The 24,592-nt window shown below is 44.6% G+C and overlaps 1 protein-coding gene across 7 annotated transcripts in view; it reads right to left on the reverse strand.

Annotated features, from left to right (window-relative positions):
* Positions 1–9,806: 9,806 nt before the first annotated feature.
* The window catches only part of NRG1 (neuregulin 1), a 420,325-nt gene continuing 405,539 nt past the window's right edge, over positions 9,807–24,592 (reverse strand). For all 7 annotated transcript variants that reach the window (XM_068928358.1, XM_009687597.2, XM_068928359.1 and 4 more), the window contains 5 exons: positions 23,072–23,174; positions 19,630–19,756; positions 17,757–17,887; positions 16,926–17,129; positions 9,807–12,624 (listed from right to left, as the gene is read on the reverse strand). In XM_068928358.1, the coding sequence (XP_068784459.1) occupies positions 11,973–12,624; positions 16,926–17,129; positions 17,757–17,887; positions 19,630–19,756; positions 23,072–23,174 (1,217 nt within the window). In that variant the 3' untranslated portion in view covers positions 9,807–11,972. The remainder of the gene's footprint in view (positions 12,625–16,925; positions 17,130–17,756; positions 17,888–19,629; positions 19,757–23,071; positions 23,175–24,592) is intronic.

A 24,592-nucleotide genomic window follows, 5' to 3' on the forward strand; every position in this document is an offset into this window, starting at 1 on the left:
ACTGTTCCTACCTCTCTTCCCCAAAGGTCCTAGATACTCACTCACGCTTAACTTCTTGCCCTACTTCATGTGGAGATGACCAAGTAGACTTATCGGGAAGTCCACAGGGAATAGGAACAACAGAGAGATGCTTTTTGCGTCCCCGCTTTGAAGCTGGTCATGGACTATTTCACATGCACCCTAAAAGTCACCTTTTTCTGAGTACTGGCAGTTATGGAACAAGAGCAAACCATTTTTACTTAGCATACCAAACAGCTTTGTCACACTTAAATTGCCAGCAGGCACCTTGAGATGTTTCCCTCTCCTTTTTGATGAGCCCTACAAAGCTTACACACATTTTTGCTCGAGGGTGCTTCCAAGAACTGGAGCATTGCATGGCAATAGTATTTTATTCTCCAAACATAGACCGTTTACAGCTGATACTTTCAGCAGTTTAGCTGAGAGAGACCATAAATGTATGTTAGTGGTAACGACCTTCAACTATAACAAGGTTAACTACAGCACTGTGACTTTACCACTGTCACTTATGATAACAGCATTAGCAACCCTCCTTGTGATTCCAGTCATTGCATTATTAATTGTTCTCAGCAAAGCACAGTTATTCATGCCATTACCAAACCTTTTCAGATTTGTGAATGAAGACAGGAGCATTCATTACGAGAAGCTGCAGAGTGCTCATCCGCACAGGCCGGCTGGAGATACCGAGGCAAATAAGCATATGCAAATGAGGCCTACAGTCATTGTAGGAGGCTTTCTGTCCCAGGCAAGCCATTACTCTTCAAAGATCAAGAAAAGCGGGAAGATTTATCCCGTGGAAGGGTAGGAGTGAAGATTTTGTGCATTTAACCTGGTTATCTTCATTTCTGTGTTGAAGTGAGCATTTTTTCCTTTGGGCAGGCACCTTGAGATGATTCATAAGCAAGAATCTCTTCCCTCCACTCCTTTAGAGACTTTGTATTTCTACAGTTCCCTTTTACAGAATTGACCTCAGACATTTCTCCTACAACTCCAGTTCTTAAGGCGCTTAAAGATTCAGGAATTTTAATGCAACAGAGGAAAAGGCTGCTCCAGAGCAGCAGGATTCAGCACACATGGCATGGATCCTTTTGTATATGGGCTTCATGAGTCAGATATGATGGGGAGCGAGATGGGTGGATAACTGAATAGTCGGTGGGAGTTAGGACCACCATGATTAGTCACAGAGATAGCTTCTCAGAAAAGCACAGCTATCAGAGCAGAGAGCTTGACCCTGCTGCACAATCTTCCCAGGAGTGTAGCTACGTAGCCGTGGCCAGTGCATGCTAGTCTCTGTGCCGTTGAGACTACTTTGCTATCAGTAGCAAGGCCAGTTAAACCAAAGCTGCCTTGATGGCCACAATCGCACCAGGCTGTAGGGCTATCCTTCCCCTTCAGGGGCAATTCAGCTTGAAAAGTCTCTCGGACCAAATTCTCCCAGAGAGAGACCCGACCTAAGCGAGTCCTCTGGAAGAGCTTGCAAGTCAGAGCAGTGCAGTTGCTTGCTTTAAGGAGAATAAGCATTTTTCAAGGACAGGGAAGGGCGCATGACCTCCAGCAAGTCCTTGCCACATAGGTACTAACTTTATCCAGAGGCAGCTGGGACAGCTGATTACAGAAGTACAGTCGCTGGGCACTCATCTCACTGCTTGGATCTACCAGGATGGTTGTGATGCTGTTCTCCACCACAGCCACCAAGCAATAGCATCACCAAGCAAACCAACCCTTCTCTCCTCCAGAAGTCTCCCGTGCATTGGCTCCAGGTACAGGCTGAGGCTCTACGCCGCTAGTAGGTGAGAGCATCTACTGCAGAAGTTCTACTTCTGCTCTGGGGTTTGGAGGACTCTAACCCAGCCAGCGGGCTGCAAGTTTTCATTGCACTGCCCCATCTTAGCTCCCACCCACCTTCTCTCAAAGAAATCAGGGAAAACATTTACTCTTTGGTGCAAGAGATTGTTCAGTTAATAAATCACCAGATGCCTCTGTTCTGAGGTAATTCCCACTACCATAGCTGCCATAGCTGAGCATTGACAGAGTACCTGGTTTCAGGCCAAAATACAGAAAGTCAAGCTATGCATTTGTTTCCTCCTCCTCCAGGCTGGAAAGGGCACTGCTGAGATTCTGGGGATCCCCACTGGCTTCAGGAAGAAAGCCCAGGGTGGGCGTCTGCATGCCAAAGGGCTTCCCTGACAGTCTGGGAGCGCTTGCCACCCCTGAAAGCATGCCACGGCCAAGAATGGCTGGCCTTTAAAACCCCCACACATGCCTGGGAGGTGATGCACTGCAGTGCATTCAGAGGCTGCTTTAGAGCAATGCTCTGAATCCTTCAGGAAACCTGAGCTCATTTGAGTTTATGGGTGTTGTTTCTTGACTGCGAAGGGTTTTTGAGCCTCTACTCTGAAGTTCAGCATCATCCTATTCCTCAGGCACTACGGCTTATCTCCCCTCACCTTGATTTATAGTGAATGATGACTTACTTTGAATGTAACAAAGTTAAATATGGGCTTGATGGCAAGTCTCTTTATCCTTCAGTTCTGAGACAGAACCTCATAACATCCCCTTTATTCTTCTCTCCCAAAATTTAAGTCACATACCTTTCTATTTTTTTAAATCTGAAAGACATTGTGCACGTTATGTGGGAAGGTGACGGGAAGTAAGCTCAGCCCTTTTAGATCGTGAACCAAATAATATTTCCAGAGACGATATTGGAACTACATGCTGATGTTGATGATATGGTCCTAGTGAAGTATAGCAAAGCGTGAGTATCAAGCACGCTGTTCTCCTGCCACTGAAAACCTGTTCTCTGCAGGTTACCTTGGGACGAAGCTGAGATCGCTTCTGCAGCTGAGCCAGCAGAGCACTTGTCAGTCCGATAAAGTTGTAAGGCAGCAAGATGGGAAGCCTTACATTTTGAAACCACTAAGAAATTCACGAAGAGTGCTTTACTAACAATACCCTGATTGCCACATGCGGAGTCTTAGAATGGCAACTGCCATTAATTATGAGAGGCACACAAATGTTCAGAAGTGTTCTGGACTCAGGCAGAGTTCTGTGCAGTGATCTGTGTCAGGCAGCTAAACAAAGGAAAGAGCCGAGGACGGAGATTACCTTGCAAGACAAATGAACCTGAGGTAGCTTGGACTTAAGCAATCAGAGTTTCCTCCTTGGAGCTGGTAAAACTGTTCTCAAAAAGTCACTTAAGTCCACTTTGAAAGAAGCTGGCACTTTAAAGTGACAGTGATAGGGACTAAAGTATAAGCATTCCTTTCTGTTATTTCACTGAAACTATCTGGGATTAAGTGCCACAACAAATCAAACTGCTGATTTTGGGTAAAAAAAAGATAGCTTTGGTCAGCCAGTTCTTATTCTGAAGTTTTACTACCTTGAGCTTTATTTCATAAACCATTAGCCATCAGAGAAATATTGCACACTTTGGCCGAGTACGGTAAAATGGTATGTGTCAAAGATGAGATGTCAGAATTATATGCTTTTTTCCGGGACTAAGATGCTTCCTGTGTCTCTAGGATTGCCTGCTTTTGTTTTCTAGATGTTTTCAAAACAGGATGCTGAACTGCAGGTTCCTAAATTTGTTCTACGGCATTATTTTCCTGTAGTTTTGAACTACTGTTTTAACAGCATTGATAGCTTCCATTGCTCTTTCCAGGAATGGCTCTGTAGGATACAGGTATTCGAGCCTACTCACATACATTCTGCAGTTTACTGTCTACCTCCCTTGAGGGTCTGGCTCATCTCACCCTCTGCTCTAGAGCCTTTACAGTCCAAAGGTGGAGTGTAAGACAGACATCTTGTGAGAGCCAGAACTTGGGAGGGAAAACTGCACTTTGGAAACTTTTTCTGTGCCACATACAGAGGGCTGTGGGCCTCTCACTTGGGCATCTGCAGTGACTCCCTTTCAGTTTAAGACAAGTCTTTCGCAGCTGGGATTTTTTTCGGTCGAAATGAGATGCCACCCTTGAGCTCTGAGCCCCCTCAGTCCTTCAGACCTCCCCCCGCCCCCCGCCAATCCCTTCTCAGTCGTGGTCCACACAGACGCTGCTCTGCGAGCCGTGACCCAACCTGTCTAATTAGGGAGGCAGGAGGCGTTTCCTTTCAACCCCTTCACAGCCGTATGGGTTAAATATCACCCTCATTTTTGCTCTCTGCTGTGTAAAAATATTTTCTCTTGGATCCAGACAATTTTGCAGCTGCTCAATGGCCTTGTTGAGGCATTTTTCCTTTCCTGTCACCGAGCATGCACTGCACATCAGGAAATGATTACAGCAAATTGGGAGACTGCATATGTGTATGCGTACGCAAAGAGAACACATCACCAAATTGTCTGCAGCAATGTGCAGGGTAAGTTAAAATACCTCCCACACAATGTTTGGCTTCTGAAGCTTGGTTCCAAATTGGCTATTACCAGAGTAATGATTTAATCAGTTGTTAATAATTACCGTACTCCCTACCAGCTGATGCGCACGTAACCTTGCAATGACTCCCTCACCACCTCTTCTCTTGCTATCATCAGAAGAGCTGGTCTTATTTCAGGGGGTTTTTACATGGCGCTGCCATGGCCCTGCTCTCCTGAGTTCCTAAGGGGTTATATCCTGCGCAGGGAAATCTCTTATTGTTCCCAAAGGCAAAAAACAAGATAGAAACCTCAGCAGCAGCTGCCATTTATGTTAAAAGTCCAGCTTCAGACTAAAGCTGTTGCTAGGTTACTTCCTGCACTTAAGGGCTTAGAGAATGAGGTCTAACTTTCAAGGTGAATCCTGTTCATTTTGGGCAGCTATAACTCAGGCTCAGAGAATCCATGCAACGCTGAGAAAAAGGGGAGCTCAAACCACCCCCTGGTGGAGATAGCCACACTGTGCTCAACTCTGTACATCTCAGCTGTCCTGGAAGAAGAGCTCAGGCCTGATCTTGTTCCAATTCTTCCCTGCTCGGAGCTGTAGAGCTTAACTTAAACCCCTGTCTTGGTGGGTGGAAAAGGGGCCGTTGTGAACATGCCAGTGCTTTGGGATGTTTCTGCTGATGCAGGTACTCTAGAAACATGGGAAATAATTTTGCAATCAGTATGACTTTTGTGATAAAGGCTTCTTTGTCTGACTCCAGCAAAAGGCCGTCTTGTATGGGCAGAAGGGACACTCTGCTGTCAGAAAGTCCCAAAGCTCTGTCTGGTTTATGAACGGTACAAGGAGATTTGGCCCTGGAAGGTTCCTAGGGCCAATATTAAGTGGCTGCCATTACAAAAGAAGAAGTTTCAGGCTCCTAAGCTGAAGATGGCCCATGCTGCCTTGCTTTGGCCATGCAGTTGAATTGCAAGTTTGTCATCAAGGACTAGCTGCAGCCTCACTAGGCTTTTGACGTAGTTTTTTTCTGCTCGACTGCAGCTGAAACAAAGAGAAGCAGCTTAGGGAATGCCTCATCCAAATAATGCATTCATGACTTGTTAGAGTCGGCATGCAAAAATCGTGGCAAGCTGCGGGCTGCACAAATGAGGAGAAGGTATTGCTTGCCTTTGCTCTAGTGTTCTTTGAGGCCCTCTGCCGCCAGACCTGGTGGAAAAGTGCAGAGGCAAGAGCTCGGCACAGAGAGATAGTAGGGTGAAGACAGCATGGTGTGACGAACAAGATTTTTGCAAGAACAGCCATTTGGAACACAAAAAGATGTGTCCAATGTAAAATGATGTCCTAAGTCCTGCTGACTCTTAGCAGCTCCTACGGTACTTAATTGCTTCAGAAATGCTATCCCTTCCTTTCCCACCCAAGAAAGCCTGTGATGGTGCCTGAGGAGGAGATAGCCTTCTGAAAGCAGCTTGGTTCCCATTTCAACAACCAGCAACAGAAGGTAAGAGGAACACCTTCTTTTTCAAGATAGGGCTACTGTGCAATGGGATACTGGGTCTGCTTTTCGGGGATAAGGCACGCAGTTGACGAAAATGGGCTGAGAACCCAGACTCCTAGATCCATCTACAGGCAATGGCAAGACGGAGAAGTTGTCAAAGGACAACTTTGGACAACTGTCAAAGGATCCTCTGCGTAGGTCTGACCCTCCCACTAGCTCTTCTCTCTCTCTGTTGAGAATGGGAGAGAGTGACAGATAACACCGTTTCTTTTCTCCTCAGTTTAGCATCTTCTTCAGTGCCGACAGGCAGCTGGAAGGAATCTGACCTACATGTTTCCACTGGGTCTGGCAATAGATGGGTATAGAAGACATGCAAGGCATGTCTTTGGTAGTTTCCTCTCAGTTGGGCTTGCTTTTAACTTTTCTTCTGTTATTTAATCCTTGTCAACAGCAAATGGTTTGCATACTAATATCACATAAGGACAGCCACACCAACTGTCCACCCTGCCCAGTCTCCAGCAGTGGCAGATAGGTGGAGAAAGGTAAAGAGCAAGGCAAGTATACATAGTACTTCCACTTTATACAACCTCCCCCTTTCAGTTCAGGGATTCCCCAAACCTCATGAGGTTTCTGTGGATTTAGCAACCCTCACTGGATTTCTGTCTGAGCTCTGGGCTCCCCTAGAGCCCAAGGAAACACCTAAGATCAACCGCTCACAGCAGCAAGGAGTTCTCCGAGTTCGCTGTGCACCATGTAAAGAACCACATCTCTCTGAATATGGCTTCCACAAGTTTCATTTGATACCTCAGTTTCCTGTACTGGAAGAGAGAGTGTACAGCCGGTCGTCAACTCTCTGCAAGCTATGCAAGATTTTAGAGAGCTTCATGACATCTACTCGCAGCTGTCTTTTTCCCAGACCAGTGAGTCCCGAACTACTCAGCCTCTCCCGAACAGAAGCAGTCCCAGATTTCTGTCCACCCCACTGCCCACTATACCCTTTCCAGGTCTACTATTTCCATTCTGAGCCAAGGAGACCAGAACCACCCACGCTATTTAAGATCTGCGCAAACCCTGAATTTATATGTGCTATTCTTTAATAATTCCTAACATCTAATCTGCTTTTTTGACTGTTTTTGAGGACTGATATGACACTTTCGTAGAACAGCCTCTTACAGTCACAAGTTCCCCCTCTTGAGTAGTAAAGGTCTGCGTAATCTTAGTCATTCTAATTTAAGACTCTAAAAATGTTGTACCTAAAAACAAGAGTGTCTATCAGAGACCTCTATAGGTACGAGTTAGAAAACTTAGTGAACAGTGGCACATAAAGCATGTAACACCCAGAACAAATTTCTGGAGCTAGACCAAACAAGACCTTTACAATAGCATTTGGTTCCAGAAAGGGGATGGCTAGTGGCCTGACACAGTCTGCTGAGCAGCTGGGTCAGTACATCACACGAGCAATTTATTCCAGCACCTCTTTTACTGTAAATGAATAACAAAACCTTAAATAAATCAACAATTACTTATTGCTCTGTATTTGGGATAATAAATTCTTTAGTTTATCAGTAGCTTGTGGCTTCCATGGCATGTTCTTTGAACAGTTTACCTTCAGATACATTCCCTCTCTCTTTTGAACAATAAATTAGCATTCTTTTTTTTTTTCTCTAAAGGAAAAGAGGGGAAAAAGAGGATACATAACAATTTTTTTCAAAGCAAAGAGAAAAATGCAACATATTTTTGACATATTTCTTAAAATAATATGAGGATAACTTTCTCTGCATGTTAGATGACTATGCATAAATAATAAAGGACATTATGTTATTTACAGTGTTACACAATAAACTAAGAGACCCTCTTTCAACACATAATCCATAAAGACAGTAAATGATGAAGAAAACATCCAGGTATGTACAAGATGTATTTACAGTAGAGCAGAGAATTACAAATGATGATAGGTGGCCATTTCCTTGTCTGCTTTCTCTGCAGCATTTCATAGGTACTGTTTTTTTTTAAACTGGAAATAAGTCCAAGTTGTTGGTATGTAGCCACGCTGCAGGACCAAGAAGCAGCTTTTCTTATGTTCAACTGCCAGAGATGTGTCCATGGAGGGAACACAAGTTTGCTATCCAGGATGCACAAGTAACTGCTCGTGATGTGTATGAAGATATAGTGGCTGGAGAGAAGCAGGGAGATGCAGGGTTGTTCTGGAGGACTGGAAAGAGGAGATTCACTGTTTTCCTGATAGAGTCAGTGATTTTTCTCTCAGTCCTGGCGGTGTTGAGGTGGCTCAGTTGAGGAAAGGAATCACTGAGCCAAGAGGAAGGACTAAGTTTTTCACTGGTGAAATGGGCTTGTGTGCTGCTGTACTGATCAACACCAGCTAAACAGGCAAGCTGTACCAGGTTGTGCACAGCATCTTCTACCTACGCACCCTTGAAGGGAGCCTTTTAATCATGGACAATTTCCTCATATAAACACACACACACACACACACACACACACACACACACACACACTCATACATACAGAGAAAACCCACAGTCTAAGTTAAATAACATGGAAACCACGACAATTTGAACAACTTCACAGCCTCTGTAATACTTTACCCCTCTTCAAAGCACATATCTCCTTGCCGTGATTTTTCAGCCAAAGATTGGCAAGGCTTACAGAGTGCTGGCCCGAGGGTAAAGGCCCTAGCACAGAGGTCTGGGAAATGGAGCAATTATCCCCAATAGAGGAGCTGGCCTGTCCCTTATGGACTTGCTGGCTCTGCTCCCTACTTGCAGTTTGCTCCCTAGCGTCACGCCCAGCACAGTCAGCAGAGCCTGGGTCCATGTAAAGCTGCTGACTTTGGGGTGAGGACTTGGCTGAAGCGGACGCCTACCATTCCTACAATATGCTAAAAGTAAGTGCAGAGGTGATGGGGCCACGTTCTGCTCCCAGTTCAGTGAGTGCCAAGCCAGGGAAACTCCCGTTACTTGCTGTTGCATGAATTGTATTGTAAGGCTGGGTTCTCCCCAAAGACCTAAGGGCTCAGACTGCCAGATCCCCAATAGTATTTCTTTGGTCTTAGGTCCATTTGAAGGCCCCAGCTATCAAGCTAGCTTATACTCTATAGTGCATGACCATATGTATGGGAGGGAGTAGGAGCTTGGGCACTACTTTGACTTTGAGGCACTGCAACAGGAGAGGTGTGACATTTTGTGCTAGAGCCTGCCTAAATAAATGTCACAGGTACAGCTCCAGACATACAGTGACTCCTTCGTTTTGTATCGGCCCTCTATAGTCGATAACAGTTTCGGTAAATTCAAATAATTTACTCTACTTTGAAGTAAAGTTCTTCTCCATCCTGTCTAGGTTATGACAGTCACCTCAATGTGAGCTGACCTCATAGGTGATCTATACTGGAGGAGATTACAGATGCCCTGGGCAATAATCTCTACTCTGCCACTAAGATGGGTGATTTTGGACAAATCCCTTCTTTCTCTGCCATCCCTTTTCTGTCTTGTCTGTTTTGTAAGCATTCTGTAAGCATGTGAGATATCAAAGACCTTATTGAAAGGATTTTTCTAAGAGCCTCTGGTAACTCAATAGCACATGTCTCCTTGAAATTTGTGGTCTGCAGCTGGTTAGGCATCAGGAACATCTACCTGGCCCCTTGTACTAGTGGACTCAGAGTTACTGCGGAGCTATGCATGGGATTGCATACAAATAGGCTTGATTAAAGAGATGAAAAAGAGCATATGGTATCTGGAATTTAAACAGAGCTCTTGTTTTGGTTTTGAGGGAGTACAAAGGCAAGGTGTAGTCAACTACATGCCACTTAGGGGAAAATGGCAAAGAGGACTTGAGTCCTGGCAGTATGTAGATGACAAACTGCAGTCTCCCAGAGGCTTCTCAAATAAGCAGTGCTGTTTCAGGCATTACGTAGCCCAAAGCTGAGCTAGCCAGTCTTCGGTTTCCTACACCAACATCCTAGCTTCCACCTTTGTCATCATTTTCTTCCCTTTCTAAAGTTTTTTTTTTGTTTTCTGCTGGTTCTGGTGGTCAAACAAACTCCTGCGCACTCCTCTTAGCATGGTATGGTTGGTCTATACAGTGACCAACTCACTGATTTTCATCACCCTGATAAAGAGCTTCATTTACTAGACTTTGCCTCTAGCTTTCATATCTACAGGACACCTCGTTCAGCAAAACCCTTTAGCACATGCCTAACTTTACGCATTCCCACGATGCGTCAATGGGAGTCTAGCACACTCTGAAGACAAGTTTTGCTGGGATTAACATAAGCATATGCTCAAACAATTTACTGAGTCGGGCCCTTAGCTCCTCTGGTTTACATCTGATAAAATTTCCTTGACTTATTTCTCTTCATTTAACTGGGACCAGAACGTGGCCCAAAGGATGAGTGTAGTTTGGCTGAAATTTCTCTTGACATGGCTCTTATTTAGAGTCCAGTAATACCTGTAGAACATATGTTCTCATTTTCAGAATCCCCAGAGTCCAGGCAAAACATTTGTTTTCCACATCAATCCTGAGTCTGTGTTGTGCCAACTGAACATACAACAAAAGTCAAACAAAGAGAAGAGGCAGAGTGACCCTGACTAAACTGATAGGAATTCAGTGCAAAAGAGGCCATTTGCTTCTATCTGAAAGGGTGCAGCCGTTCCAGCACTGACAGCACTTTGTCCATTGCCAGTCCAAGACTCTAAGGCCATCACTGGTCATATGGACATCCGTAGCAGATATCCGTGCACTGTATGGCTGTAACCCTTGTGGTGTGCTTGCCTTCATAAATGGGCTTTGCATCAGCCTTGCCTCCCCTACCCCAAATAGTTGAACCAATAAAGGCGACTAGAAATGAACTCCATACTTCTGCTATATCCTTCCTACCGTCTACCCTTTTTAACCATTCAGCAAATCAGTTCTTCCCTGAAAGTCACTTCTGTGTCCAGGAATGGCTCTTACTACCATAACAGCAACTCTAATAAAGTTATTGCTAGAAGCTTGTCAGGGTTCTTTTTTTGAGGAGGGGAAGAAAGGGGAGAATTTGAGGGGAAACAAAAGACTAAATAATCTATTAAAAATCAACATTAAAAAATAGAGGTGAAAACTGATTGCACTTTTATTAGTGGCATTTGTTTTCCAGCTAGATCTCTTCCTTGTTTGATTACAGATATCTGCTATAATATTTGCCCCATTAACTTAAACTAATAGAAATCTTGTCTTTTTTTTTCTTTTTTTTTTTTTTTTTTAATAGACTATTGGGTTCAAAGCCTTAGCTAACCTGAACCCATTTCCTAAGGGATAACTAGAACAATTAATATCTGGAAAATAATGAAATGACAGCTCCTAGTGAATACAAGCTGACCTCTGATTAATAATATATTTGGTTTAAAATCACAGTATTACTTTCTTTCTATAAGTAACATTATTTAATGCAGGTTTTTTCTTATCCTGCTGTAATTAATAGTAGCATGCTGCTTTATCTACTTATATCCCCGTGCTCAATGAAGCAAACCTTTCGGCTGGCATAGAGCAGACAAAACTAATTTCATATACTGAAAGTAAATAAAACTTCTTATAGAAGAAAATAGTTTTTTTGTTTTTTTTTTTCAATTTTTGTTTTTTTTTGGTATTTTTATGATTTTCTGGTGAGGTGGGTAGGGTGGGAATGCCATTAGGGCTTTTTGATTTGGGAATTCTACTACAAGCAAACAGAGGGACTTCTGCAATTCTTGCAAATCATACATCCAGTCATTATAATGCAGTGCACAAAAAAGCTAGGATAACTGAAGGTTAGAAGGTTTTGCAAAATACTATGGGACAGCAATCATTGTAACTGTACAAAACTTGCTCTCAACATAACATAACATAAAGGCACCATTGATATCTTTCTCCATTTTTGAAATACTGTAAAAAATTGCTACATATGGCACATAACACATTTGTACATACATATATTTAATTTATAAAAGTTTTTTTTCCCCCCTCTCCTGTTTTCTATCAGTGGAATTGCTAAAATAAAATAAATTGTTTAATTTAAAGGTGGAATACTTCATTATATAAAATAAAGTTTTACATGTGAATCTATGTGTTTTGTGTACGTTTTATACAGCGATAGGATCTTGGTTAGCTATTACACTGGACAACCTTGCTTGCAACTCTTCTGGTGTGGAGAAGCGATTTGCCGGGTTAGTCCTGCTCTCAGCCAGCCGGTACGCGGTGGCCGGCTCCAGACTGGCTGCCATGGGGTTCTGTATGCTCAGGAAAGGTGTATCCTCGCCTATTCTCTCATCTTCCGTTTCACTCTCAGAGCTACTGCTCTCAGAGCTTGTGTCGGAGCCCATTTCCGCTCTGCTGGAAATATGGCCATTGGGCTTTGTTCTTTTTACCCTCCGGCTGTTGGTGAGTTTCTTTGGAGGCTCCTGTGCTGGTTCATACTCCTGTGTGGTCTCGTATTCCTCATCCTCCACGATCCGCAGAGGACTGGGTGGCAGGCTGCTGCTCTCATGGGCAGGATTGTGATGGAAGGAGTTGAACTGCTGAAGGTGGTGGTCGTACTTCTCCCGTAGCCGCGGCGGGGTCACCAGGAGCAGCGGTCTCTCCTCTTCCACGAAGGGACTCACTGCCACCGAAGGGAGGGACACGGTCAAGCTGGAAACTGGTGGAGACATCTCGGAAGGGGGGGTCTTGGGAGAAGTCGGTGTGTGGAAATCTTCGGGTGACATGCGAGCTGGTGTGGTCATGGCTGAGACATACCTGGAGAAAAGAGACAAAAAGGAATTGCAGGCATACAGGTGGTGGCACATAAACACGGTTGCTCATGTGGGCTGTGAAGGAAAGAGCCAGCGGTCTCTCTTAAGACCTCCAGCATCCTCAGAAGATGGTAACCACTAGGTAAACGTTCCTGCTATTAGTCCTACAGCATGTGAGCCTACAAAACTTTTGGGACTCTAGGGTAAAAAAGTTTGAGAGCATGAGGAGCATGGCAAAGCCAGCAGGTCAATTTGCCTGGGAAGAGCCAGGGAGATGATGTAAGTTATTTGCCAGAATCGTTTACTGGAATTAATCCAGGAATAGGATTCAGAGACTGGAGGACAGATAGAAACAAAAGGCATTTGCAAGTATTTTCTCACAAGCAAAAATAGCTGCTGCTCTTCAGGCAGTATTTGCCCAGAACCAGGGGCACATGCAAACAAACAGGAGAAAAGGAAAGGAAGGGAGCCAAGGGACAGTCCTTGTGGTACTTCACCCCCTTCCGGCAACCAGGCTGCCTCAGGCTACGGAGAAAAGTAAAGGTTTTGTTCAGAAAAGCTAGGGCCGTATTCCCTCAACTTTAGTCACCATGGGGTAGCCGGAGAAAGATGTGCAGTATTGTCCTAACAGCTTCGTACTGCTCCACGCTTTGCAGGCTTGTTGCCTTGGCTGTTAGGCCTCTCTGCAAAGAAGTGATTGCTCCGTACTGCGCCTGAGCCACGCCCAGGGATCCACCATGTGCTCCAGGAGGTTAAGAAACAGACGTGGACCCTTGACACTAAAACACATGGGTCTGGGTTTTCAAAAGCAACTGGAAATTCCTTACTGGCGAGTTGCAATAAGCATTGGATCTGCCTGAGCACTTGTTAAGTCATCTCCATGCTGCAGCTACTGTCTTGCAACACTCTTCTTGTCTTGAAATAACATGAAACACACCTTTTTGAAATGTCAGATTTTGCTGCAGCGTAATACGAGCCTGTTAAGTTTTCCTTCAGGTTTTGCAGGATTAAAATTATTATTATTATTATTATTAGCATTAGCATTGGTATTATTACTGGCGTTGTTACATATTGGCATGGTTTCCTTGCCTGGGATTCAAACTGTTATTATTATGAGCGCTGTTATTATGACTGGCATTGTTACATATTGGCATGGCTTTCCTTGCCTGTTCTGCTGGGGACCAGGACCCAAGCTCCAGACAGAACGCTCTGGCTGTAGCTTCAGAAACATAAATATGAGGCACAATCCGTTCTCCTGTGGTAACAAGCACTGACACAGACAACTGTCTGGCCTCTCTCTGCAAAATTTGACCAATCTCCTCACAATCTTTTGTGGGAAGGGTAGCAGCTGAAGGCAATTTTTGAGAGAGGAGCTCAGGTTCCATCACAGAGCTTTTCTCAGAGAAAGACAACAAAAAATGTGGGACTCTCAGCTGGTTTGAATCAGTACAGCTGTGTGAGATGCTATGAAGTCACGCTGGTTCCTGCCAGGTAGAGTCTGCCTGAAACACTTTGGTCAAAGGCACAGTGCCCAACATGACATTTTGCATAGCTTGGTTTTGTTTTCCCTCTTAGCCAAAGTTCACCTACTTGAATTTCAGCTGTGTCCAAATTTAAAATCTTTCCAAGCTCTCACACAATGAGAGCCCAAGTGGGACAAGTTATGTGGCTACGGTTGATGAAATTATCTAGTTTTTCATTAGTGATTTATTTATCTGAGTCTGAAATTACAAAAAAAACCTCCGAATCCAAATTTCTTATCTAGCCTTGGTTGACTCAGTTCCACATACTCCTCTTGACTAAAACAGAGCTATCAGATGAGAGAGAAACCAGAACTGATCCTAAACTGATGTTATGTGGGGAAAATTGGTTTCAGTAGAGGTACACTGATTTACAGTAACCGAGGAAGAAAATTAAAATCCTGGAGTTATGCACGAGAATTAATTAAGCTGGTCACTGGTGAGAGCAAACGTGAATTGACACGTCTGTGCATTGAATGAATGACATATATACATACATTTAAGTTTTTCCTTACATTAGTGAGTTTTTCATCCTTTCAACACTTAAATAGCTGAGAACTGACACCTTCCAACCTCCCCGGCTGATACTGGTATGTACTTAGATCTTGACACACTGGAGTTCAGCTAACCTCGTTCAGTTAAGGCACTAAGTTAGCTAAACTTGCTCAGTGCTCTTTGCAGGGTCTTTTCCATCACAGTAAAGGCATTTTGCATTCACCCAGTTCTTGTGTATTCCCACACACTGCAGTGGGCTAGTGTTAACCAGCTACTGTCTACGAGCTGAGGCACAGGAGCTGAACACGCAGAGCTCTATCCCGAGTCTGTCCCAAAGGGAAGGTTAAAAAGCAGTAGTTTTAACTGTCTTCATGGCAAATAAGGTGAACCACGCTGGTGCAGCGAAAGGGGCTCAGAGTATATCCACACTCCGTTGACAGGATAAAGCTAGCTAAACACTGCTAACTTCATCACATAACCCAGTCTTTCACAGCAGATACAGTATTTATGAGCTTCTCTTTTGTAAGATATCCAAAGACTTTCAAAAATAGAGGTGACTCCACTCACGTCATGGGATCCAATGGAGGGACTCAACAGATCCCGCCTGATAAAGTCTATTCTGATTTTATTTCAAAATTTTGAAAGATTTCAAAGGACTGGAGGATGGAGGAAACCCAGCCTTGATTTACTAATTCACTGCACAGCAACATTTGATTGCTTCAGGAAATCATTTGTTAGCTTGCACATACTTTTCTGTTTCAGAGTCATTTTTAGTTGCAAACAACTCTCATTTTCTGCCTTATACACACACGCATACATGCAATCCATCTCTAAGAAATAATCTGCCATGTATTTCCTGCATGCTAAAAATAGATGAGGCCTAATTTAATGCCCAGGGAAATATCTTCTGTATTCTGAATTCACAGTCATCTAAGGCACAGGCTAAGCCATTGGTGCCTGGTGAATTATTGCAGAAATGCTGCGATTTCTCCTCTCTAATGTAATCTTCAAGAAACGCAATAATTTGCAAAATGCCTTCTTTCTTCTAATTGAAATGGAAAGATACAAATTCCTCTTCCTCCTGCTAAAATACACATACTTTATATCATAATGCCACTTAGGGTGTTCAAGGCAATTCAGAAAGACTGAGGAAACGATCTTTGCTCCTCAAATGCAGAGTCCCAAATATATTAAGCTATAGTACACGTCACCTGCAGGAGCGTGGCAGGGCAATCCACATGGTTCCCAGGCAGGAGACAATGCAATATTTACTGCTATAGGGCCTGATCCAGCAAAGCACTTAAGTACGTGCTGAGCTGTACCCATATGAGTAATCACACTGATTTCAGTGGGACTACTCACATGATTAAAAGTTAATCATGTGTTTAAGTGCTCTGCTGGATTGGGGCCATGGCTGTTTATGTCATGTGAGCCACATTTCCTGAAAATTACAGATACTTTTTCACAAGAAACCTACAGTAAGACGAAAGCGAGATTCATGATGCTTTGCGTAGTCCCACCATGCTTAGAGAGCTCACAGCCATGGTTCATTGCCCTGCTAATATGCAATTCTTTGTGTAGCGGAGGGAACACCATATAAATGGCTCTGCTCCACTTGCACAGTCATTTTTCTGGAAGCCAATGATATGTCTCCTACACCACTGAGTCTCCCTGGGGCTTGCTAACTATACTTTTGATGTCATGGACTTCCCACGAGATCAAACCCCTTGCAATTTCACAGCGCTCAAAGAACTGATCCAGTAATAGTTTGTCTTCTCCTTCTGACTGTTGGGATTAAAACTCTCCTCATATGTTCTCAGTTTTTATTTTGCTACTCTTGGGCCAACCCCTGCTCTTGAGATAATAATCCTAGGTGAGAACCCTTTCCAGTGAAAGTTTTCTTTCAGCTGATCTAGTTCAAGGCATACTTTAGGTATTTATGAACCAACCTTTTCTGAGAAAAAGTTGCTTTCCTGGAAAACTCCCAGCCAGCTTTTGTTCGTAATTACCATTGATTTATTAGTGGTCTGGCTTCTTCTAGCTTGCAAATTGTATACTTGACAATGAAAATTTCTGCTAAGGAACTCTTGATGGACCATATCCAAATGTGACCTGCTACCTGCAAGATCAAGTCCAGAAGAGGCAGGAAGGGAAGATGTGTTTGGCAGACTTTAAACTACTATTTACGAGTGAGGAGAGGTATGCCCCGCATGCACAGCATCGTTGCAGCCTAAAACCACTGGAGAGCACCCGGCCTCACCAGCCCACGGCAATCAGGTGGTTGCAGTACCTTTCGCTGTGGGGAGAGTCTCGGTAGGAGTCGGGGGTCTCTCTTGCATGCCTGAGGAAACTGTTGCTCTCCCGTGGCCCGCCAATGCCGTTGAGGCGTCCCCGCGTCCCTGCAGGGCTGGCATGTCGGCTGTTCTCCACGGAGGAGCTCACCAGCACGGAGCGGCTTTCGGAAAGGATGCTCTCGGTGTGGCCGTTACTCCAACTGGAGAAGGAGAAAAAGGGAGGAGAGCGTGAGAGGGCGATTTGGTTGTAAATATGAACCAGGAGAATGTGGACTAGCTGTTTAGAGGAAGTCCACAATGAACTTTTAGAAGAAACGAGAAGTTTAACCAGGGAGAGCAAGGGCTATGTTACAACTCGGCTCTGGAACGTAACCCCGGGGTTGGTAACTGGGGCTCCAGAGTTTTGCAAGCTGTATGAACCCATGCGCATCAAGATGATTATGCATCTGTGGATAAAGGGAAGGAGAAGGAGCTTTTTCAGCCATCAGGAGTGGAGACCACTCTTTAAAATAAAGGGCTTGTCACTGAAAATTCATACTAAAATTTCACAACTAAAATTCATACTAATTCTTACTACCATTCATACTACAATTCACAGCATCAGCATTGGCATGCCATTCAGTGAATAAAGCTCTTTGTAAACTCCTGGAAAGATAATTAGTTAGGTGACATGACGTCAAGTACCATTAATCTTGAAACTAAAACCCTATGAAAAGGAGCACAGATTTTCTAGGTTTGTCTTTTTACACATTTTTTCTGCTTGGGCAACAGCAGCAGAACTAACACTGTTTTGCTAACAGTTGCTGTTTGTGTCCCCACCCCAGTACCTGTGGCTGGGTGTCTGGGTGACTGTGGTGGAGTGATGCGTGGTTGAAGTGTAGTGGCTTGTGGAGAACGAGGTCTCTGTTTCTCGCTCAACGGCATGCTCACTGGAGATTATGTTTTTTGAAACGTATTGCTGAAAAAAAAACCCACACAAATCTCAGGTTTACAGGCTGGAATTCACGCACATCTGCAGACATATTTCTTTTTGTTTGTTCTTTTCACAAAGAATCAGTTTTTTACAGACACCAAAGCACAAACCTTGTTTCCCAAACACACTCTAGCACATTCATATACATCTCTCTGTACACGTCCTCTCTAAAGTGAAAACAGCAGGAAGCAAATGAGGAGATTAAGAAAGGGCTGTATCCCAACCACGCTATAAACAACATGCATATGTTAAAAGAAAATGAGAAGTCCTCATGGACCGAGGCTTGGAAAGGCAACCCACCCGTTGCTACCAGATACATCAAAAATACTATTCTGTGATGGAGAACACAGCAGTAGTTAATTAATTCGTTTCTTCATTGCACTGTAAGAATCTGGGCAGGAAATGGCTATTTTCAGTGCCAAAGGATACCACGTCACATGGCTGCCCTACTAGAGCAGACCTACTCTTTAGCTTTTAGGGGGTGGTCTGCAGGGCAGCCCAAAAGCCTTGTGCACGTGATGCCGGAGATGTGCAGCGCCCAACCTCCTGCGCAGGTTTTCCATGGGGTCCCCACCGCTCTCAGCAGAGATGCTGCTTGCTGGTGAGACTACCTGTTCTTCTCAGCAGGGTTTCCTGTTTTCCCCACTTTTAGCACCCTGACCGTAGATTTAGGTCTTTTAAGGGGAAATGCTGGAAGTTGAGCTCTTCCGAAAATGTGTCTTGGCCTTAACTAAGGGCAGTGGGAGCATTGCCATTGACTTCTCGGAGCCCTGCACTGAGCTGTTGCTAATATTTACAGCGATGCTGGAGCAGGAGAGCCGGGATGGCTCAAGGCTGCAGGAAGCCGACTCTGTCTTTGGACACTGGGCTTCCGTGGGGAAGGGTGGAAAGGAAGAAGTGGTTGTGCACAGGGCAAACCCCAGCCTCTCTCAGAGAGGCTAGTGCAAGCTGTGAATAGCTGTCGGCTTGGCGCTTTGCTCTGACAAACGGCTGGAGGGATGCTGGTGGCGTATCTGCCACAGCTCCATCTCATTGGCCAAACACACATCCTGTGCTATTATGCAAATGAGGTTTTCATCCAGGCTTCTACTCCTGAGGTATGGTTTTTTTTTTTTTAATTCCTTGCTACTTTTCCTCTCCTACTGCAGCAGCAGCATTTTGTTTGGTGACACCTAACTCCTTTGCCTTCTTCATATAAAACGTCACATATTATCATTCCTGCTCTAGGCAAGAAACTTGCTTTTGAGGACTCCAGGACTGGGAATTACAGTGATCACTGTTACCTGGGTGCTCATGGTGTCTGTGAGCTTGAAGCATGAGTTTATAGTGTCATGCTCCAGATCAAGGGTGGCCTGCTCTACTCACCTGCCATCAAGCCAGGAGCGGTAGGAAGAATAAGACACATACATATCTGTTTGCAGTAAATGATCCCTATGGACAAGCTCAGCCCTACTGTAGTGCTGTTACTCATTATTTTTTGGAGGCGTTTTTGCTGCTTCTGGTGTCCTGGGCCCACAGGCTCAGCTGCAGCACTGCTGCAGGCTCCATCTGTGGAAATATTTCTTGTTTTGCTGCATGTTTACAGCTTAATTTCTAAATGTTTCTGGGTGGAGAAAGCCAAAAGACTTCAGTAACCAGCCTTGCGGTAGGTACAAGTTTAAAAACTGCGGGACAAGTTTTGCTGTGGCACCAGCAATCTAGCTTGAAATACAGGCAGCAAAACCTACATTGACCAGCTGGACGTTATCTGGCGGCGGGTTGGGGTGATGCGGCCCGTTAGCCATGTTCACCATGTTGTTCCTTTCTGAGCGCAGGCTCTGCCGAAGGCGGTCGTGCAACTTCTTCCTCTGCTTCCTGTACACGAAACACAGAAAAGGTTTTAATAGACAAAAGAAAAGCAGCTGCACCTTCCAGCATGATGATGATGATGATGATAGCAATAATACAAAAGCACTCTATTGCCAACACTTTCCCCACTGCTGCAAGATCTCAGAGTAACTCCTAACACCTCAGGTCTAATTGCAGCTGGGGCTGTGGGGACCTGCAGAGGGGGAAAGATGTGCAGGAGCCCTTCCAAGAGTCAGCAGGCCCAGAGGGACATGAAAAAGTGTGGGGAAGAAGAAAGCCATTTCCAAATTGCATTCCGTCTCAGGAGTGACATTTTTCTGCATTCAAATGGAAAAGGGGCAAGGTTTTTAACCCAATCACCCTGTCACCCTCACCAAGGCCGGGGTCACATCCTTGACAGCCCAGTAGATTATGCTTATTTCCATTCACCTCGTGGAGCTGCCACCGCTTACAGCTAAGCAAGCAGTCACACAGAACAGAACGGCCTCACCTTTATTAGAGCTTGCACACAGTCATTAAAAAATGTAGCATGTGAGCGTTTGACAGCTCTCTGCCTTTTTTGCTCTGCAGGCAGACCAAGACATTTGTTAACGACAAAGTTACCAGGCCTAGGGTCCTCTGAGATATTGCAGCTGGAGACTTTTTGTGGACTTTGTCCCCTACGGCAGCAGTGCACTCCAAAACTTCAGCTTCCACTGTGTTAAAGAAGACAATGTAGCAAAGTCTCAGAAGTCCAAAGTGAGTGAGTGTGTGAGGTATGCCTGAGTCTGCAGGCAGCCTGGCAGCTCTGAAGTATTTCCTTACAGCAACATCAGATTAACTCTGGAACCCAATGATTATCAGATGGATATCAGGGCTGTTAAGCCATTCAGCAGAGCCATCCATCTTTCACACTAATGCCACAGTCTGTGGCTGATTTGGATGCTTCTTATTATGCCCAGACCTCAACTGGTCCTTCCCCATTTGCTAGTCCTTCTGCTCCTCAGGAAAACTTTTCAGGAGATCATTATGAGCCGCCAGTAACAAAGCTTGCAGCACGCTAGAACTTGAAACCGTGGAAGCCATGCAGAATGCACTAGATGTTACATTAAAACAAGTCACTGTGGACAGTTCAATTCAATTGCTGACTTAATTTATCAATATTCCCCAGTCTTGCCTGATTATGCTGGAAAACATCCACCATCCTGCTACACAGTCCAGGGAAACAAAAGGAGGACGCAGGCTCCAATGCGCTGCAGAGTGCGTGTGACCTTGGCAGTGGCAGGAGCTAACGCACACGCAGCTCCCCGAGCTGTACGCAGAAACGCGGACTTTTTTGGCAGGGTAGGACACTGTAGGATATAACCATTTTCAGTCCCACTCTGAGCTCAAGAGGACTACTTCAGGCTTGCCAAAATGGAGAGGGGAGGGAGAACTATAAAAATGTTGACGCTCGATAGCCAGGGAAGCTTAAAGACAAAGAAAACGTTGCTTGACGCGCTGCATTTTTACAGTCTGTGTGTGTGTGCCTGGATAGTGGAAGACAGTTAATTTATTTGACTGCACATGAAAGGTATTAGCATACACGGCTGCCATGGGACTGCTGCTGTCCCAGCAGGAGGCGGTCCCTGGTCTATGTGGGCTTTGTGTTTGGAGTATAACTAAGCTACAGCTAGCCGGTAGACACACAAAGTTCATCATCTATGGGCCTGAAAGCCTAGTATCTATTGCCTGGGAATCTGTGCCTAGGAATCCACATAACTTCTGACCTTCAATTATCCACATACTTGCATTTTCTGTGCTTCCATGTGTGCCATTTGTCCTCTAGCTAAAGGCAGTTAACTAAAAAAAGGAATTACTCCAGGAAACTGAGAGGGCAGAATAACGGGAAAGCTAATGCATGCTTCACTTTTTCTGGGGAGCCTCTCACTTAAGGTGATTGATTTGCAACTAAAGCACTTCTGAATTGAGACTCAGTGTTAGAAGATGTTTTCTTAGCACTCGATCAGCAGTATCTGATGCAAGGAGACCCACCAGGTCTAAGCCATTTCAAGTGCGTTAGTGTGCTCTCCTCTGCCTGTTGCAGGATTTCCCTGGGTTCCTGGATTTTCCCCCAGCAGGAGGAAGTCACACCTGCAGGACACTTCATGGACAGTAGTCTGGCATCCCTGCGGCATTTGGAGGGCTGTGAACTGGCAGCTCCCTTTCACTCTCACCAGCCACGTTTGAAAACATTTTAGCTCTGGCTGGCAACGATCTCTAATGTCCTGGACAGACCCCGGTAATGTGTTCATGCCTCTAGTGGATTCCAGGAGCACTTCACACAAAAAAACTGTGCTTCAGTACCCTGACTGTATGTTTGTTGAAGTTCATGGGGATCTCTTGACTGGTTTCAGTGAACTCGGGATGAGGAAAGTTGTTGCTCAGCTGCCCCGGTTTGCCCGTTGTCATTTGCAAAAACGATAACTGATCTGTTTGTTTATTATTGTTTCAGTGATTTCCCACCTCCCAGCAGACCACTGGCAGATAGCTTGTGGCCGGGAGCAGTGTGTGTGTGGCTGGAGGGGGGCTGCTGATGTGTGTCCCCCTGCCCACCGCATCAGTTATGGGTGGGGCTTCCAAGGAAAAGCAGAGACCCAATTGCAGATCAGGACCTACAACAGTAAATCTACAGGTTTATACAAATGTGGAAGATTTACGATGACGGCTTTTCGTGTTTTGGTGGGGAGATTTATAAGAGCAGCCAGCACATTTGGCAGCACAAATCCTGCTGATGTTGTATAGAATTTATGGTCCAAAATGCCTTATGCATGGCTGAGAGTTGCCCCCGTAATTTATGGAGACACCACAGAATGCACAGAGTTTGCATTTAACTGGAAATTTTTGCACTGGGAGCACTTTTGCACTCAGTTCTTTGGCCTTTGGCATTTATTAACTCTTGCTGCTGTTAACCTTGATCTCAAATACAAAACAACTTGGTCAGTCCTTAAAATTTACTGCTTGATAGCAACATGACTTCCATGTTAGGGTTTGCTCCCTCTCAGCTGGAGAAATCACGAACATCTAATAAATGAAGAATTGCAAGCCAGTGAAATTCACTTGTTCCACATTTGAAACGTGAGAAGCCAGTCAGATACCTCTCTTATTTTTGCACTGTTGTTAGACAGAGATGCTTGTACCTGCCTGGCTTGGATGAAAGTATTCTAGCCATAGGTTTGTTTCTTTGATTCAAGTCTGGAGAAACCCAGATTACAACTTCATGCTCAGAGGAGTAAGAACTACAGTTAACTGGGAAGGCCCTGACCAGCGATCACAAATGCAGAAAGGAAGAGAAAAGTTTACTTGGTTTTGCAGTAGGCCACCACACACATGATGCCAACTACTAGAAGAGCAATGCAAATGCCAGTTATGGTCAGCACGCGTTTCTGGTACAGTTCCTCAGCTTCTAGAAAGGGATAAAAACAGAGAAGGTCACAACATGGAGGATGGCTTGGCAAGAAGCACACAGTCAACGGCTGGCATGCTACACACCACCGCACAGATTCACACAGCCACACCGAAACACAGCCACCACACTTTGGGCAAACACATTTTTGACTGTGAGGAGAGCAGGACTATACCTTAAGCTCTTAACACAATACTGGGGACTCCTGAACATCCGTACAAACAAAGTCAGAAGTAATCTGTTTTTTTATGTTAACAAGAGTAATATCTAATAAACAACTGTACAATTAACAAACATTCAGCATTTTCTGGAAATAAAAATGCAACGCGCTAAAGTAATAACATGAGTTTGCAAACACTTTGGAAGTTTTTCTCTTGCAAAGACTGCTGGAATGAAGGCCAGCTTTACGGGCCCTGAGATCAAATTATTTTCCAATTGTCTCCTTTTGGTTTGTTTTCATATCCAGCGCCCCTTTTGCCCCCATGTCAATTTATATCTCAGTGGTCTTTACAGGAGAAATTTCAAAATATCTTCCTACATTTGAGACATGAGCTTGGCTTGTACTTATACCACCAATGGAAGTGAAACAAAGATTCTGAGATCTGCTCATAAAAGTCAGACCGTTTCTTCAGTGCCCCACAAAAACACAACGGTATCAACAGCTAACAATGCCTTGTATCAGAGAAATGCTGGCTCTGTACTTACATCTCTTCGCTTCTAGCAAAGGAAACGCTCTATCTAGAGCGGCAGCTCGCTCACTGATGAGAACTTGTTACACAACACTGATCTCATTCATAAGAGATATTTCACTATAATAAAGAAGCTGGTAGCACCGGTAATGTTTGGATTGGAGCAACCCTTGCATTCCAGCCTCGAACGCGCTTGGCAAAGCCCACCATGTGTTGTACTAGGGAAATGTTACATAAAGAGCACTGAACTGGAAACGTGCTCTGTGTTGACACAAGAGTTAGCTAAATGAATGCAGATTTTCGTTCCTGTTTTTAGGCCAAAAAGGCGTGTCTGGCTTGGATTTTTCTTGTGTCTCGTTTTTGATTAAGTACAGAGCCCAGTAAATTAGGCTTGGAGCAACCAGACCAGAGGGTGTCATCAGGTTATAGTGCAATATTGACCACATCTGGAATACCACCAGGTGATTTAAAAAAAAAAAAAAAAAAAGAGTAAATGCCACATAGCTCCACACTATCAGGAGGATAAATCCTAGCATGATTCCTCCTGGGAGGGTCCTCATAGATTAATTGCCACTGTCTTGGCCCATTTCCACTCACGTGAACACAAAAGGCTCATGGGGCAGACCGCTAGGAGGTACACGCTCCTGCACACTGCGTATTGTCCCTCACACACGTGCCACGAGTCTCTGTCCAAGCTCAGGGACCTAAAAGATTTGCTCTCCTAAAAGC

This window comes from Struthio camelus, chromosome Z (assembly GCF_040807025.1).
Source record: "Struthio camelus isolate bStrCam1 chromosome Z, bStrCam1.hap1, whole genome shotgun sequence".
In the NCBI taxonomy this organism is placed as follows: domain Eukaryota; kingdom Metazoa; phylum Chordata; class Aves; order Struthioniformes; family Struthionidae; genus Struthio; species Struthio camelus.